The 18,080-nt window shown below is 41.0% G+C and overlaps 1 protein-coding gene across 1 annotated transcript in view; it reads left to right on the top strand.

Moving 5' to 3' along the window:
* LOC137371994 (mast/stem cell growth factor receptor Kit-like) overlaps window positions 1-18,080 on the top strand; it is a 103,715-nt gene that overhangs the window by 8,285 nt on the left and 77,350 nt on the right. Inside the window, exons 2-4 of the mRNA XM_068035225.1 lie at window positions 3,665-3,904; window positions 9,726-10,016; window positions 17,519-17,655. Of these exons, the coding sequence (XP_067891326.1) occupies window positions 3,665-3,904; window positions 9,726-10,016; window positions 17,519-17,655 (668 nt within the window). The remainder of the gene's footprint in view (window positions 1-3,664; window positions 3,905-9,725; window positions 10,017-17,518; window positions 17,656-18,080) is intronic.

Genomic DNA, 18,080 nt, shown 5'->3' with positions numbered 1-18,080 from the left:
TATAGAAGTAAAGATAAGTTAGAACACGGAAACAGGCCATTCCACCCAATCAGTTCACGTTGATATTTAACATGGACAAATAGTTTTAATCACATTTACCCACCCTGATCCCATACCCCTTCAATCCCTTTACCTTCATTCACCTAGCCAATCTAATCTTGAATCTTGAATATTGACATGGCTTCTGTCACAACCACTAACCTTGGAAGTGAATTCCACAGTCTTGTAACTCTGTGCAGTGAATTTCTCCTGCCCTCTGTTCTAAATCTCTTATGTTCAATCTTGTATCAATGCATCTTGTCCTTGACCCTTCAACTAAATGAAACAACCTGCTTCGATCTAACTTGTTCAATTATTTCCTAATTATAAAAACTTTTGTCATATTGTCCTATAATCTGGATTGCTCAAATAGAAGAAAGAACAATTTTCAATTCTTTTTTGTATAGCATTTCCTCAAAGCAGGCGGAATCCGAGTGAATCGGTATTGTACTTAAGCTATTTTTCAAAAATAGATTATATTACTAATCGCATTTTGACACTTCTGATCAGGGGATATCTATCAGGAACAATATAATGAGTGGACATTCCCAACTGGAAGAACATACTTGGACTAGATCTTCCAATGGTAGCATTTAGGGATGGAATCAGGCTTTACAGGCATTAAACAGATAGACTGGTGCCAGGCCACAGAACCACAAAGGTAATAATCTCATGTGCTGCAGGCCAAACTGTTCCTCTTGTTGTCATCTATTCAAAGTAGGAGGAGGAGCTCCTGCTCACCCTCAGGATGTGTCAGCTTAAATCCAATTTTTGCCATTATCATAAAATCAGGACTGAAATGTTTATCTGGATTCCAGTCCATTTTCTAGCTCATTGCACAAAACTGTATAAAATTGGTTATTCCACTCAGAGATGCCACCAAGGATGTTTGGTGTGAGAAATAAAAATGTACTAGTACAGCAGGAATGCCCCTTTAGGTTCTGGATAAGGCAAAACATTGGAGCAGAGAAGACATGTGGAAAATCAGGTTTATTAGACTAAGAAAGAGTTGATGAAGGGATGGTTCTTAATCCCATATTATACTGCTCTTTCATGAGCAGCTTGATAAAGCTAGCTTCACAAAGTTGATCCCAAGAATGCATTGTAGGTCCTCTGTACTGTTCCAAACTGTTCAGATGAACAACCCATGAAACTGTTTCCAGCAGGTAGTCCAGATGAAGTCCAAGGATTTTCTGACTGCTGATTGCTTCAAGCTGCTTTAGCTCACTGCACAGCAATTGCTAAGTGTATATCTGTTCATATTTTAAGCTATATTGTTGCATGGGCTGCACTGAATGTAGTTCATAAGATTTGAAATACTGTATGTTATAATTCAAATGGGACAGTTAGGGCTCACAACATTAATGAAGCATATAATCTCTGTCTAAATATTTACTTCAGTGCAGACTTAAAGGCTATATGGATATGTATAGCAGCATCGTCACCAGGCATATTTAGTGTTTTGGTATTGATTCAGCAGAAGAAAAAACACGCTTAAACCATTCTCCTTAATGTTGCATGATACTCTTAATTTATCACCTCAAATTGCTCCCACCACAACCACAACTAGTGATAGACTTGCAACCACCAGTACTTACGTTATACAGCTCAAAATAGTCTCTCTGGGTATATTCCATATTTGGAAGGCTAAAATCTGTACTTGTTTTTTGTTGGATGCTTTTCTCAGTGTAATTGGACACAGTAAATAAAATGTCTTTGTGAAATCCTAGTGACAACATTATAGACTGAACTGAGTTGAAGACAATGAAGATGCAGATGAGTAGTTTTTGGAGTTCACCTTTGGACACCAGGAAGTATTTATGCAGAGCTTTCCCTTAACAAATTAAATACTTGGGGTCAAGTTCACAATAGGGTAGATTGTACTTTATTTGTAGATTAAACAGTTTTGAGAGCCAAGTGATCTTTTTCCATCCAATGCTTTCTAATGTTCAACTATTAAAGAACAGAATTTGTACAGTAGATAATATCTATCAAAGTCTGATGTGCCACAATTGAGATCAGGTGTAGCACGCTTGCTAAGCTACTTTTAAGCGTAGGTATAAAGTTCAATGGATGTCCCACTCTATACTCATGTAAGCCGTGTGAATAAGCCAGCTGTAGGGTTGAAGGTGATATCATTGATATAATTGAAGAACTGTGCAGGCTGCGCAGGTAGTGACCCATGGTGCACACTGCCCCCGGGGAATCGATCTATGTCTGCATAGCATCATGGCACTATGCAATCAAAATTTTCCCCCTTAGAGAATAAATAATGGGAACCATTATGTTGTTTTACATTCGTCTTTCTGTCAAAAAATGCCCTGCATATCCACTGCTAAATTATTTGAAAAGTAATAAAGGTTAAAACCACTCAAAAATCATTGTATTATCCATTAGTCTCTATTTGAACAAGTAAATACTCCCCTTGATTTATAAGGGCTGCTTTCAAACCCTCACTCCTTGCTTGGGAAAGATGTGGGCAGGTTTCAGGAGGTAAGATGATCAGAGGTTTGCACTGCAATCCACCATCTTTACTTGTCTTCAAGCAGGAGAAAGCTGCTTACCCCAGAGGAGAGTAGAATTAATTTAAATGACAGTGTTGTGTCCCTGTGACATCATCGGGACACAGATGCCATTTTAACCATGGGCCTGACTATGGCCCGATGTTGTTTTGGCACATGCCTGTGGCACAAACCTTATGTGCTCAGGTAAGTCCTTCTTCTTATAATTTATAAGGATACCTTAGCCTCCCTGGCTCCAACCAACCCTGCGTACCTACCCACCCCGCCCCCCACCTCCCCGCCCATCTCACCTCGCTCGATTGTGGACTTGCCAAAATCTCCCCTGCTCCCAATTGCTACTTACCTTGCTGGGGACCTTATCCACTCTGGTGGCAGCTTGACCCTTCACCAATTTTGACTTGTGTCTGCTGGCAGTGATATCATTTCTGCAGCTTTGGGCAGGAGTCAAGAGTCAAAGCTTGCAAACAAGACCCAGGAGTTAAAAGCTGCTGAACAGTTCCTCACCAGCTTCAGCCCCCACAAACCTGATTCCAGTCCCAATGCAAAATTAACTTCATCTTTTCACAGTAATCAGAATAGAATGGGAGCTAAACTTGAACTCTTTGTACTGTTGCTGGCAATTACAGGTTTCAAAAAGTATCGACAGAAAGGTTAGGGCACTGGAAATGTCTAAAATAGGCTTAGAGGTTGTTGTGCATAAGGCATGGGTTATACTTTATGTTTATATAAACCAGCAGAAGAGGAAACATTGATTCTAAACTGTGTATTATAATGTTTAAAAAAAATTTGTGGCAAGACAGCCATTACAAAATATAAATGATGTACGTGCTTAAATATCATATGGAAAGCAAAACCATTTATCTGCAGTGATCACTTAATGTTAGTCCCAACTATACATTGCTGAGTATATTAAGAAAACTGTTTAGAAATAGCACATGAAGTCAAACCCAAAGAGTGTTTTCTATGAGAAGAGTTTACTGTATCTGTCCACATATACCTCTCTATCAATCAATGAAATATAAATTTTACTGATCAAAAATAAACTATGTGTAGAATATTATTTAGCCGCTAAAAGTAACAGAATTTTTGCGTTTCTTGTGCAGGTGTGGCTATACCTTTGATTCAACCACAGAATGGCACGCTGATTAAGAAAAAGGGTGATCGCATTAATCTTCAATGTACAGACTGGTCTGACGTAAAATGGGTAACTCCATCGAGTGCAAAAAGAGCCATCAATCAAAACAGAGTCAATATCAAGTCAGCAGACCCAAAGCATACGGGCCGATACATATGCCAAAATCGCATTTCTTTTGAGAACAGCTCCCTTTACATGTTTGTGGAAGGTAAACCAGGTCCAATTAATAACAGTCTTTTGTCAAGTGGTTTCTGAAAGATAACTACTGAAGTCTGAAAGACTTAGTGGGGTTGATTTTCGTCTACCAGTGTGAATCAGTTGAAAATGTTGAAGAGATCATGCCAGTCTCGCCAAAATAGTAGTATGTTAATAGCATTTAAATTTCATGGCCATTTGTATAAATATCTACAAATCCAGGTGCTGATTTGGTCAGGTAAACGGGACAAAAAAACTGCAGGTAAGTGAAATTTAAGGAAGTGGGGACAATTCAGGTAAATTGTGACAATAGGGTGAAAACCATTCTGAAAGTCTTCAGAAAAACTTAAATGCATCTCAAACCATCAGCAGCTTTTGCTAATGCTCAACAGGAAGGAGATCAAGAAGTGAGAGGCATAAATGAATGAACAGCAAATTTGAGAAGCAGTCAGATGTTTACCGGCATATGATAGAGCAACCCAGAACCCTGTTTGATAGCTGCTAAAGTGGAAGTGATGCTGCATGAGGTGATGACTGGGAATATTGCCCTGTGTGCCACTCTAAGGCATCATCCCCATAAGTTTGCACTACAGCATTCCTAGAAAGAGGTGGAGGCAGCTTTTTATTGTCCAAACTGACCAGTATTGTGAAATAAAAACAGAAAATGCTGGAAATATTCAGCAGGTCTGGCAGCATCTGTGGAGAGAGAAACAGACTTAACATTGCAGGTCTGTGACCTTTCATCAGAACTGGCAAAGATTAGAAATGTAATAGGCTTTGAACAAGTGAAAAGTGGGAGGGAGGGAAGAAGAACAAAAGGGAAGGTGTGTGATAGGGCAGAGGGCAGGAGAAATTAAATGACAAAGATGTCACAGAACAAAGGTAAAAGGAGTGCTAACAGTTGTATTAAAAGACAAAGCATTAGTCCAGAGAGAGTGTTAATGGCAGAATAGTGAACAGCTCTGTCCAAAAGCTAGTACTGTGACTGGCAATTAGGTTCTTATGAGCTTCAGTGCCAATTGTTTTAATTTTATTTGCCGCTGGCACTGGCACTAATGGGTCTCCATATGGTAAACCCCCTTTTTGAACTGTTTGAAAGAGAAGGGTCCCTGAATGGATGCCAAGCAGGAGAGGTACTATGTGCCCACATACTGACATTTGGAATCCCCATCTTTAGCCATAGTTGACCAACAGCTACAACTTGCATTATTATAATGCCTTTAATGTATAGAAATGTTCTAAGTTGCTTTACGGAGATTTAAAGGGGCTATGTTGCCTTCATACATGTCTGGGTTTCAGCATTTGCTCAAGGAAATCTGCGGCTCTACTGCCTTCAGCAGTTAACAGTAAAAGCCATCCCAGGATGCCCCTAAATTTACTTGTTTGTGCATATTCACAAAGTTTGAGTGCTAAACAGAGATTGTGGGAACCTATGTGTCCTGTACTGGTGGGTCTGGCATTTAGTGTTGGAATTAAAATATACATTTTTCACTTTGGTGTTCCTGACACATAATGGGCAAAAGTTTAAGGACTGCACCTGTGTGATTTTCTGATATGTACTCGCAACAGGCAAGGCTGAATGTGGAAGTGCAGAGACTGAAAATGTATCTTAAGAATTCTTCTTTTGGAATTGAAGGTCTAACACACTGGGTGAATTTAAGTGTGATTATTGGTTAAACAATGCTCTTTATGGAAAATTCAGCATAAAACTGTGGGCTGAATTTTACCGGTCCCTCGATGCTGCGGGTCATGGCGCGTGGTCGGTAAAATGTTGCGAGGAGCGGTTCGCCTCGATCTGTAACGTCGAGATATTACTGGTGGCAGGGGGACCTCGGTGTAGCCCCCCCACTGCCTGGCAGCGGGCCCTTCATTTGAATATTTAAATGAACCTCAATTACATGCTAATAAACTTGCCTGCAGGTGGATGTCCCACGTGTCAGAAGACTGTTGAGTTGAAAGCAAGCTGCCAAGGAACGTGGCAGCAATTAAAATTCAGCCCACAGTCAGTAGTTGTTCTCAGCAGAATCAATTTCCTTAGTTTCCTTTTATCCTTTTTTTGCAGAGTGCTGAGTTAGAATCACTAATGATTTTATTTGTTCCTCCTTAATATAAAGTACACTGAGAAGTCTTCCCGCATTTGAGTTTTATAAAGATACAAGTTAAAGCTATTTTCTTTACATAAACACTCTTTGAATTACAATATTGTGTTATTTACATCTATTTCAATAATTTTATGTTAGAAGTAAGCTTACAATCATTATTATTTACATGAATATTTCATTCAGCTAAGGTATTTGCACATGCAGGCCTGCAGAGTTATGCTCACACTCTATTATCTTCTGATGATGATTGAATTCAGAGTCAAATAAAGCAAATATTTTAAACTTTTAAAATATCCCAGCTCTTGCAGCATAAACCACTGTTGTTTACTGTATACACAAGTGATTTGGACTCAGAAATTGGAGGTATGGTGTTGAAATTTGCAGATCATACCAAATTGGGTGATATAGCTAATAATACGGAGGATTGCACCAAAATACATAAACAGGCTTGCACAATTGGATAAATGGCAAATGAGATTCAAAGTAGCAGATAGCGAGGTAGGAGGAATAAGAAGGTAATTTATTCCTTGAAGCATAAAAAACTAAATGGGGCGAGGAGCAGTGAGATACATAACTCACTAAAAATATCGACACAAATTGATATAGCCTTAAAGAATGCAAAGTACAAGTGTTCATTTCTAGAGGAATAGAATGCAAACGTCAGGAGGTAATGTTGAATTTATATTGTGTGCAGTTCTGGTCTACATGCTACAAAAAGGATATTGAAGCAAAAAAGATTTACAAGGATGTTACTAGAACTGAGAGGATGTAAATATCAAGAAAGATTGAACAGGATGATTTTTTTTCCTCTGGAACAGAGAGGTCTAAGAAGCAATCTGATAACGATTGTTAAAAGTATGACGGGGTTTCATAAGGCGAATATGGAGAAACTGTTGCCACTTGTGGTAAGACCAGATCAAGAGGCAGTAAATATGATAACCACTAACAGTTCAAATGTGACATTTCAGAAGAATTCTTTTACATGGAGTGTGGTGAGAATGAAGATCTTTCAACGCAGGTAGCATTGATGCATTTAAGGGGAGACTTGATGCACATATCATAGAATCGTATAGCACAGAAGGAGGCCATTCAATCCATTGAGTCCGCACTGGCTCTTCCAAGGAGCGATCCAGTTAGTCTCATTCCCTGCTCTTTCTCCATATCCTTGCAATCTTTTCTTCAAGAATTTATACAATTCCCTTTTGAAGGCTACTGTTGAATATGTATCCACCACTCTATCAGGCAGTGTGTTCCAAATGCTAACGACTTGTTGCCTGACAAGGTTTTTCTCATGTTGCCTCTGGTTCTTTTGCCAATTATCTTAAATCCATGTCCTCTGGTTATTAACCCTTCAGACACTGGAAACAGTTTCTCCTTATTTACTCTATCTAAACCCTTCATGATTTTAAACACATATATGGTGGACAAAGGGATAGAAGGATATGGGCAGGCCGGGTGGAAAGAGGTAATTAGAGTGGAAAGAGGCCCGTGTGGGGTATAAACACCAGCATAGACCAGTAGGGCCAAATGTCTTGTTTCTATGTAATTCTACGAATCACAGTACATTCCAAAATGCACAAAATGTGTAGGAAAATCACATTTCCTGGGAAATATCCAAGAATTCTTCAGGAAATAAGTTGTCCCTTTCCACACATTTCTATATTCAGCACATGAAAAAATACATCCTTTTCCACTTTAATTGTTTGTTACAATAAAAGTAATAGATATATTGGACAGCTTAAATTATAAAATACTCAATGTCCCATTGCACTTGCTGAATGATCACTTCATTTAATGTCTTAGTCAAGGTTTTTAGGTTTGTTGTATTGCAGAAAAAGTATCTGAATTGTGATATATGATCCCAAAACACTCCTAAAAATGATGGAATCAAATGTAATAAATCATAATTTACCTTATTCAGTCACCTTAAAGCAGTGACCCTAATGCAGAAGCCTATATTCAGGGCTGTTTTTAAGTTGTTGTCAGTTTTTGTTTTGTTTTGGAGCTTGTCCTCTGCTTTTGTAAGTTACTAGGTTGGCCTTATATGTATTTTGGGCAAACCCACCCAAAATATTGGAAGCAGTTGGGTTAAGGATGCTTCTGCTGTGATTTTCATAAATTTAATTTTGGACCATTTATTTTAGTGCGTCACCAAGGTAAGTTTCAGTGTCTGCAAACAAAGGTTGCTGCATCAATAAAATAAATGTTCCTATTCCAATCTGATTTTTATACTGGTGCAAAAATCCTACACTTTTGCTAACAGAGTGGGAGAATAAAATCCACTGGTTGGAGAAATCCTTCACTGGTGGACAGGCTTGAATTTAAACTATAAAAGCATAATAAGTAGGAGGTGGAGTAGCCGATACGACCCCTCGAGTCTGCTCCGCCATTCAATAAGATTATGGCCGATCTTGTACATCAACTCCACTTTCCTGCCTTATCTCCCTATTCTTTGAATCCCTTAGTAACTAAAAATCTATTGATCTCAGTCTTAAATATACTCAGTGACTGATCATCCACAGCCCTCTGGGTTAGAGAATTCCAAAGATTCACAACTCTCCGAGTGAAGAAATTTTCCCTCATCTCATGGCCTAAACCATCTTTGTTTTCCTATAAAAGAAAGGTATTGGCAGATAAATAAACCATCCGAAAGTGCATTGATTTTGTGAAAGAGTAGGGCCTCTGTCTTTTGCTGTTACATCAGATGGGATAGTCCCATTCTCCAATGGCCTTTTTTGTTTTTCTCACTGGAAAGCAGAGGGAAGAATGGTGCCCAATCCTACCACCAAGGAGCTGTGTTGAATTTAATGCAGAGGCAAAGGAATAAAGAAAGAAAATGGAAAGAAGAAAAGAAAGGCACACACAAAGATATACATTGAGAGCAAATACAGAAGAAAGAGACAAAAAAAAGATAATAAACTGAGACATGCTCGATGGCAGAATTCCACTCCATCAACAATCCATTTTTCTCCTCCCATTTCCTTTCTCCTCCCCTGTATCATATCACCTCTGTGTGTCAGACTGGTGTGAACATTTACTGTCACATACCTACTTAATAGCCAGCCACCAGAAGATATATGTGAGCGATCTGGAAGGCTGGTTATTTTTTTCTCATTTCTGGGGCTGGGTCATTGAATTTATTCAAGACCGAATTAGGTAGGTTTTTGATAAATAAGGGAGTGAAGTGGAGTTGAGACCACAATCAGATCAACCATGATCTTATCAAGTGGTGGAGCAGGCCCGAAGGACCAAATGGCCTACTCCTATTCCTGTATTCCTAACTGATGGCCTCCAAATCAGCAAATTCTCTTGGTACTGTAGTTGGGATCAGTAGCTCAAGGTGTGGGGAATCAGTACAGGAGATCTGCATCTCCCCATTGTAAAGTGCAGTGTGTTAGAGCATTCTGAGATACAGTAGGGTAAATTTAGGGAGATGGCATACAAAACTAAAATTCCTGGCAATGAAAACTCTGTGATTAATGCATCTTTCTGAACCATTTCATTTCTTTTCAATTTACCTAGTCATGAAATTTTCATAGTTGAGTTCTGTATCCAGGAACAATGATAGTATTTCACATATTGCTGATTAATAACATTTGCTTTGACAGCCAGTTTAATGATAACATTGTGAAAGCCATGAAACCTGAGTGCTGATGATATTTAGCTTTAAATATCTGAGCATTTTGAAACTATTTTCTGCTTCAAATTTAACATTTTCTATGTTTTTTTAAGACCCCAAGAATTTGTTTGTGACTCCATCACCGAGGCAGATGTTCATTGGTGGAACAGAAGGGGCTGAGGCTGTTATTCCTTGTCGAGTTACAACCCCTAAGATTGAAAACCTCAGACTGGAGAGAATTAAGGGAGCATCCATGCCCAAAGACCTGTCTTATACTGCTGACATCTACACTGGCATAAGCATCATTAATTTGAAGAGACATTTTGAAGGTTATTATGTCTGCACTGCTGTAAAGGATGGAATAGTGAAAAAATCAGCACAATTCAAACTGCAGATAATACCAGGTAATTAAGGCTTTAGATTCATGGAACTAGCATTAATGCAACAAGAAGCAACCTTGAGTTAAAATTCTTAGTTCAAGGTGGGCCAGTTTCAGTGGGATGAGAACAAATCTGTCCCAGGTTAATTGGAATCAAAGATTGGCAATCAAGATTGTAAAGCAACAATGGGCTGCCTTTAAAGAGGAGATGGTCAATGGTTCAGGTAGATTTGAGGGGAGAATGGTGCCCAATCCTGCCACCAAGGAGCTGTGTTGAATTTAATACAGAGGCAAAGGAGCAAAGAAAGAAAATGGAAAGAAGAAAAGAAAGGCACACACAAAGATATACACTGAGAGCAGATACAAAGGAAAGAGACAACAAACAGATAGTAAACTGAGACACACTTGATGGTAGAATTCCACTCCATCAACAATCCATTTTTCTCCTCCCATTTCCTGAACACCTCCCCTGTAGCACATCACCTCTGTGTGTCAGACTGGTGTGAACATTTACTATCACATACCATCCAATGATACTTAATAGCCAGCCAGCAGGGGGAAAGGTAGGGCACCAAAGCCTGAGCTCCCTGGATGACGAAAGAGATAGAGAGTAAGATGAAGCAGAAAAATGGTATGTATGACAGATGTCAGGTTTCTAACACAAATGAGAACCAAGCTGAATATAGAAGGTACAGAGGGGTTGATACAGGGACCACTTTGTTTCTTGATATATGTTAATAATGTAGACGTGGGTGTACAGGGCACAATTTCAAAGTTTGCAGATCATACAAAACTTGTAAGTATTGTGAACTGTGAGGAAGTTAGTGATAGATTTCAAGAGAACATAAACAAACTGATGGGATAGGTGGACACGTGGCAGCTGAAATTTATTGCAGAGAAGTGTGAAGTGTAAAATAGGAAGAATGAGGAAGGGCAATTTAATCTAAAGGGTACAATTCTAAAGGGGGTGCAGGAATAGAGAGACCTGGGGGTGTATGTGCCCAAATCATTGAAGGTGGCAGGGTAGGCAGATAAAGTAGTTTAAAAGGCATATGGGATTACAAGAATCCTGGGAAATCCCCACATTTGGATGTTTTGTTAATTAATGAAAACTATCTTAAATTTCATTGTGTCATGCCCAGTAAAGACATCATATTCCTAACTTTTAAGATATGAAATTTATTCAATGTGGACTCTTTGAAATGGACTTTTCCTTTAAAAAGTGGACAATGTGCGGCAAAGATGACCTGACCTGTGCATTCAAAAACTGCTTCACTGTCTTGAAAGGTCAAAAGGATACATTCCAGACTAAGGTGTTAGCTATACCCATCCTGAAACCATCAAGAGACATTCCTGAATTGGATGGTTTCTTCTGAGACAAAGAAGATGTGAAGTAGCCACATCATAACAGAATGGTACCCATCCAGACATCAAAAGATATCCATGAATTCCACATCCTGGTCCATTGTGTGGTCACACCAGGGGAGAAGGCCATATGTCAACTAACAGAAATGCTAACGTGATGGAGAAAAAGAATCCAGAGGGGCGTTGGTACCCATAAGTTTTTGAAGCTTGAGATCCTTCACATCTGAAAGGATTTTTTTTGATAAAACATCGGATGAGCTGAAGGATGAAATGAAACTGCAGATCAGGACAGCTTTGAGATAGAGTGCATCGTGCTGCTGTCAACTTGCATCCTGGGAGCCCATGGAATAGAGGCCCATTGTTCTCCTTCTGTCCTGGCTGAAATCATCTAATTCAATGCTGACCAGGGATTGAACCTTGGACTTTTATTGTCTTTAGGATCTGCAGTACTCAACTTTACAGTGGGTAGTTCATTGAGCAATCAGGGTGATGAGTGTATCAGGTTTATATGCAGCATTGATTGAAATATCTGAAAATGATAGACAGAATTTTATACAAACATGCTTACATTACTAATATCAAAATATGCACTTGTGTATGCAGAATGTTAGTGACCTGGACAGATTATGTGTGCCCTGGACAAAGTGTGGGTGACCTGCGTGTGTCCATGCCAAGTACAGAATGAGTGGGTATGTGTGCTCTGTGCTTTTGTGGGGTTGGGAGTTGGGCCCTGTGCAGAGTTTGTCTGTGCCCTGTATGTGTGGATGTGCTTTACAGATTGTGTGTGCTCTGTGTGTGTGTTCCGTGCATTTTTGTATGTGTGTGGGTGCCCTGTGTGTGAGTAGAAAGAAAGAAGGAAAGAAATTGCATTTATATATATCTCCTTTCCTAACCTCATGATGCCCCAAAATGTTTTACACCCAATGAAGTACTTCTGAAGTGAGGTCAGAGTTTTACGTTGGGAAGGAGGCCCCACCCATCGGCCAGAAAGTCAGGGGTGGGCCTGGAAGCCACGCTGTGATTTTACGTGGCCCATGCCCTCAATCTGCCTTGGTCGGGAATTACACCCCTCTAAGGCTGGAGGTTCAACCTCCAAGAGCTGATAGCCAATCTGTGAGCCGGCAGCTCTTCTGCTCCAGCAGCTCTACTGGGAGTGGTGGCCACTGCTAGGACTCCATCCAGGGAGATGAGCAGCCATGGAGGAGGCTTCGGAATTGAGGTAAGTGTGTGGGGCCTTGCTGGGGACAATTGGCTGGGCCCCAGCAAGGCAATGTGGGAGTGGGGGGGGGTTGGTACAGAGGACGGGGGCCTTAATTGGCCTGGGGTGGATGGGCCATTTGTTACCTCCCCCACTGCTCATAAAATTACAGCAGGGGTGGGAAAGCAACGGGAATGGTAGACCCCCCGCCCCCCCAAACTTAATTTTAAGCCCCCAGGCACCAGCCAGCTCCTGTGGGGCTGTAAAATTCCAGCATGGTCATTGTTGTAATGTAAGTATTTAAAATGTAATGTTGATAGTTGAAATTAAGAAATTTACCCGAATCGCATTGCCTCCAAACCAATTCTCTTCTGAAGTCTTAATCAGATCCTGAAAGTCAGGCAATCTGCAATCTGCAACCTTACTATTTACTAACTTGTGGTGGTGGAGGATGGGGAGTGGAGGTATGCATGCAGGTCGAGGGAAAAGAAAGAGAAAATCTGAAGTCGTAATCATTTGTCATTTTTTAAGGAAGTATAATGTATCTGAAAGTCTTCACTATTTAGAATGTAATTATTTATGTGCAAGTGTTGGGGAAAGTGATTCAGTAACAAGCAGTTTCAAAGGGTGGTTTCTTTGCTGCTTATATTGTGCGAACAGTTATTTAAAAAGGACTACGCCCAGTTATATTAGGCACTCCACAGGTCAGACATGATGGTGTTATCAGATTTACCTGAACCATTCAGCTTAGGTCTTCATTTCCTTGCTCAGATTTTCCTCATCCTCATTTATTCTTCTTGATATATGGGAGAAAAATGCCACAATCCATCTTCCAATAGCTGCTTATGATAACAGAGGAATAAAGACAAGTGTGGTTTAAGCTTCTCCCCTCACCACTCCACCAGGCAATGTGTATTACAATAATATGCCATATAGAACCGTGGCTAGTCCAGTGTTGAGCTGTTGTTTGCTCTCTACCTTCCATTGATGTCTTTTGTTGGAGAGAAGCTGATTTAGGCTTGAACTGAAGCAGTTGGGGACATGGAGAAAATGTATTTTTTAATCACTTCTACTGTAAGAAGACAGAGAACACAAAATCAAATCAGATTCAGTCTTGGGGGCTGAATTAGAGGCTTGCAAAGGCTGCAGTTTGTCCACAGGCCACATATTGAATGCCAGTTTAACCCCGAAAGGAATGTGTAGGTAATGGAGCTGGTACAAAAAAATGTCATCTGATCTACATCCCATGTAGGGTTCCGGTTATAACTCATTTACAACTCTGTTGCTCTTGTGTTTTAAGTTCAGCCCACCTGGCGATTTCCTATTGTATTGCATGGCTCCTCATCATTACTCTGCACAAATTAAACCATGGTTAGCATTATGTGAAACTACATTCTGAGCAAAGAGGGTTGCCTTGGATGCTATTAGAGAAAGTAACATTGCTGATAAATAGCATATGAGACAGTGGTGCCAGGCAAAGAGGAGGGGCGGTGCCAGAATATCTGCTGTATTGAATTTAAATGGCATTTTATGAGATTGTAGTATATGTATTTACAAGCATTGGTTGAGTACTCACAGTTGTGGAGTAATATTGCAGACTCTAGTCTGCTTTTAGTTTGCCTGTGAAATTCTCTGTTACATCCAGTGTGATAAATAACTCTCACTGGCTGGAAACTTTTGTTGGGCGTGAGTCCCCATCCACCGCCTGAAAAGTCGGTGGCGATCCCACTTCCGCCAGGCCTGGGGAGCCAGACTGGGATTTTACACTCCCCAGGCCCTTAATTGGTCTTGGGCGGGACTTCCACCTCCTTGAGGCAGGAAGTCCCGCCTAATGGAGATGCCGGCCAATTAGCAGGGCCGGCAGCTCTTAGTCCCAGCAGTGCCACCAGGTGTGGTGGCCACTGCTGTGACTACACCCAGCCATCAGAAGGAAAATGAAGGATAGCTCCGGACTTAAGTTTAAGGGCCTTGCCGGGGACAATGGGTTGGGCCCTGGTGAGGCAAGTGGGGGATGGGCAGTAAGGTGGGATGGGGGAGTGTTGTGCGTTGGGGACGGTTGGGGCTTCGGGGGCGGCACTCGGTGGGGCACAGGGTGCCCAATCAGGAGGGCCCCACCCCCAGCCGGCAAGAAGAAAACCAGGCAGGCTTTTTGAGGCCTCAGCCGCCCACCAGCCAAGGGTAAAATACCTGTGGCAGTGGGCAGAGGCCCTTAAGTGCCAGTTAATTGGCCACTTAAGGGCCTTGATTGGCCTGGGGTGTGTGGACCATTTCTCGCCACTGCCACCCCGTGTAAAATTGCAGCCGGGACAGGAGTGGGTCAGGAACAGCCACCAACCCCCCCGCACCCCACCCCCATCTCCCATTCAGTTTTACGCCTCCCCCACCCCCCAGCTCCAGTCACCAGACCGCTCGTTTGGGAGGCGTAAAACTCCGGCCACTGTGTCTTTTGATACATGCAAAACATTAAGATATCCTGATTTGGCTTTGGTGTCTTTACAATGTTGTATAATTGGCAGGACTGCATTAAAAATGGGTTTCATTTAGCTTTTAAAAATGTATATAATAGACCTTAATTTCCAAATGCCAGTAACTCTGACCTGTACCGTACTGAGGAGCAGAAGTAGGCAAATGAAATGTAACCTAGCTGTTCACAGTTCCCTGTTACAGTGCAGCTACTCTCTGTTGCTGTTCAGCCATAATTTTGCATATCTTGGAGAAAATGCAATTTTTATTTGTCTTTTTTCTGCTTTTTATTGCCATTGCTATTCTGAGCTGGCACTTACAGTGCCAGTGAGACAGGAGAGTGTATCATCAATCAGAGCCCTGAGATTAGATGGAGTCTTAGCCATGAAATACATCCAAACAAAAGGATCATTGGAAAAGCATTGAAATTTATAAAATAATTCTGTAACAGCATAATTTACAAAGGTTCCAGTCTTGTATACTCAGCATAGTGGCATTATTTTTTTTGTACAATTTCTTCCTGATGACTTGAAGATCTTGGCCCTGAAGCATTATGGTCCCTGCTGTGCTGGGAGAATACCAACTGAGCGGGATTCCCATACACCTGAAACCCAAGACACGAACCCCTCATCCCTAGCATAGATCATTTCTATAGGCAGAGCGACAGGAGTTCCTCATGTTCCTAGGCCCAACCACCTTCAGCTGCTTCATCAATGACCTTCCCTCTATCATAAGGTCAGAAGTGGGGACGTTCGCTGATGATTGCACAATGTTCAACATCATTCGCCACTCCTCAGATACTGAAGCATCCCGTGTCCACATGCAGCAAGACCTGGACAACATCCAGCCTTGGGTTGATAAGTGGCAAGTAACATTCACGCCACACAAGTGCCAGGCAATGAACATCTCAAACAAGAGAGAATCTAACCATCTCCCCTTGACGTTCAATGGCATTTCCATTGCTGAATCCCACACTATCAACATCCTGGGGGGTTACCATTGACCAGAAACTGAACTGGACCAGCCGTATAAATACTGTGGCTACAAGAGCAGGTCAGAAGCTGGGAATTCTGCGGCAAGGAACTCACCTCCAGATTCCCCAATGCCTGTCCATCATCTACAAGGCACAAGTCAGGGGTGTGATGGAATACTGTCCACTTGCCTGGATGGGTGCAGCCCCAACAACACACGGACAAAGCAGCCCGTTTGATTGGCATCCCATCCGCCACCTTCAACATTCACTCCCTCCATCACTGATGCACAGTGGCAGCAGTTGTACCATATAAAAGATGCACTGCAGCAATGCACCAAGGCTCCTTACACAGCACCTTCCAAACACTCAAACTCTACCACCTAGAAGGACAAGGGCAGCAGATAGATAGGAACACCACTACCTGCAAGTTCCTCTCCAAGCCACACACCATCCTGACTTGGAACTACATTGCAGTTGCTTCACTGTCGTTGGGTCAAAGTCCTGGAACTCCCTTCCTAACAGCACTGTGGGTGTACCTACCCCACATGGACTGCAGCAGTTCAAGAAGGCGGCTCACCACAACCTTCTCAAGGTCAATTAGGGATGAGCAATAAATGTTGGCCTAGCCAGCGACGCCCACATCCCCCGAGTGAATAAAAAAACCAGTTCATCCAAACAATAGAACCTCCAACAATATAGCACTCCCTCAGCACTGAACTCAAGTGCGAACCTAGAATATACTCCACTCCACAATGAGGCTTCATGCAAAAACCTTCTGACTGTGTGGTAGGAGTACAGCCAGCAAGTATGCCAAGCTAACTATATAATATTAAAGAGACATTTCATTTGTGACTTTTTCTCTAGAGCACATTAGAGAGTAATATACCATTTTAGAAAAAAGATTAATTGTGGGAGAATGCAGGTTTGAGCTATTAGACATGATACTGGGAGGAACCCTCTATGTGTGAAAAGCTGTTATTGAGATAAGGAAAGAAAGGAATGTGTTATTCTCACAGAAATGAGAAACATCTCTTTGTATTTTCGTTACATATGAAAAGAGTGTGTGAAACACAGTGTTTCATTAAACTCTACAAAATCCCTATCAGAAGGAAACACAATTTCTGTCACATGGCTTTGCACAATGCTGGGTTAAGGAAGTTTGCTCTCTTGTGAATTTTTCAGTAAAATCAGGAAAATGTTTTATAGAAAATGCAGACTTTCAAGATTTTCAGCCTTAAACTTTGATTTTCACATTTGAGATGAGGAACATATATTTCAGCACATATCAGCATTATATTTTGTAATAATGAAAATAAATATTTAATTCCATTAGTTGAATAAATATTTAATTGCATGAACTAAAAGATGAATACGAGCAGTGCTTTGAAAATTCTAGTATAAAGTGCTATCTGTTGGTTCCCAATGGGATGTACATTCACTGCTTTGGAGCAGAAAGAGGCAGTTATTAGAGCACTATTCTATGTCAGCAATAATAACTCATAAATAAAGTGTTCATGTATTGTTTCAGTCCCCAAGAGAGCCCCAGAAATCACTGTGGAGGTAAATAAGGAGTTGCTGAAGGAAGGAGAGAAGTTTCAGATGGCATGCCGAATAAAAAATGTAAACCATGCGGTAACCGTGAATTGGATTCCTCCACAAAGTAGAGTAAGTACATTTAACATTTGCCTTGTTCTTTTAACAGACAATTTACAAATCAGGAGAACACTATTTTACTAGTAAGAATGTAAGTATGGAAAGAGGAAAGGTTCTTCGGATCATTAGTCCTCTTCCTTCAACTAGTGGCACAACATTTACCATCTCATGCACTCGTTCCAGCTCATTTAATCCCCTGAGGGCAAGGTCTGAAAAATGTTCCCAGTTTCTCTCCCCTAAGTATAACTGGGCTAACCTTGAAAAATATTCAATTTTCAACCCAGGCTACTTATCAAATGTGGTACAGTTGGATCTGGATAACAGGTGCTCTATTCCAAGCACAAACTGATCCAGCCATAGGATTCCAGTGTGCCAACATTACATAGCTCTTCTCACTCAGTTTTCATTTGAACTTAAGCATGTCCTGAAAAACTTAT

The sequence above is a fragment of the Heterodontus francisci genome, chromosome 1 (genome assembly GCF_036365525.1).
Source record: "Heterodontus francisci isolate sHetFra1 chromosome 1, sHetFra1.hap1, whole genome shotgun sequence".
NCBI lineage: Eukaryota > Metazoa > Chordata > Chondrichthyes > Heterodontiformes > Heterodontidae > Heterodontus > Heterodontus francisci.
The sequence above is the reverse complement of the archived record's forward strand: the minus strand, read 5'-3'. Positions and strand labels throughout refer to the sequence as shown.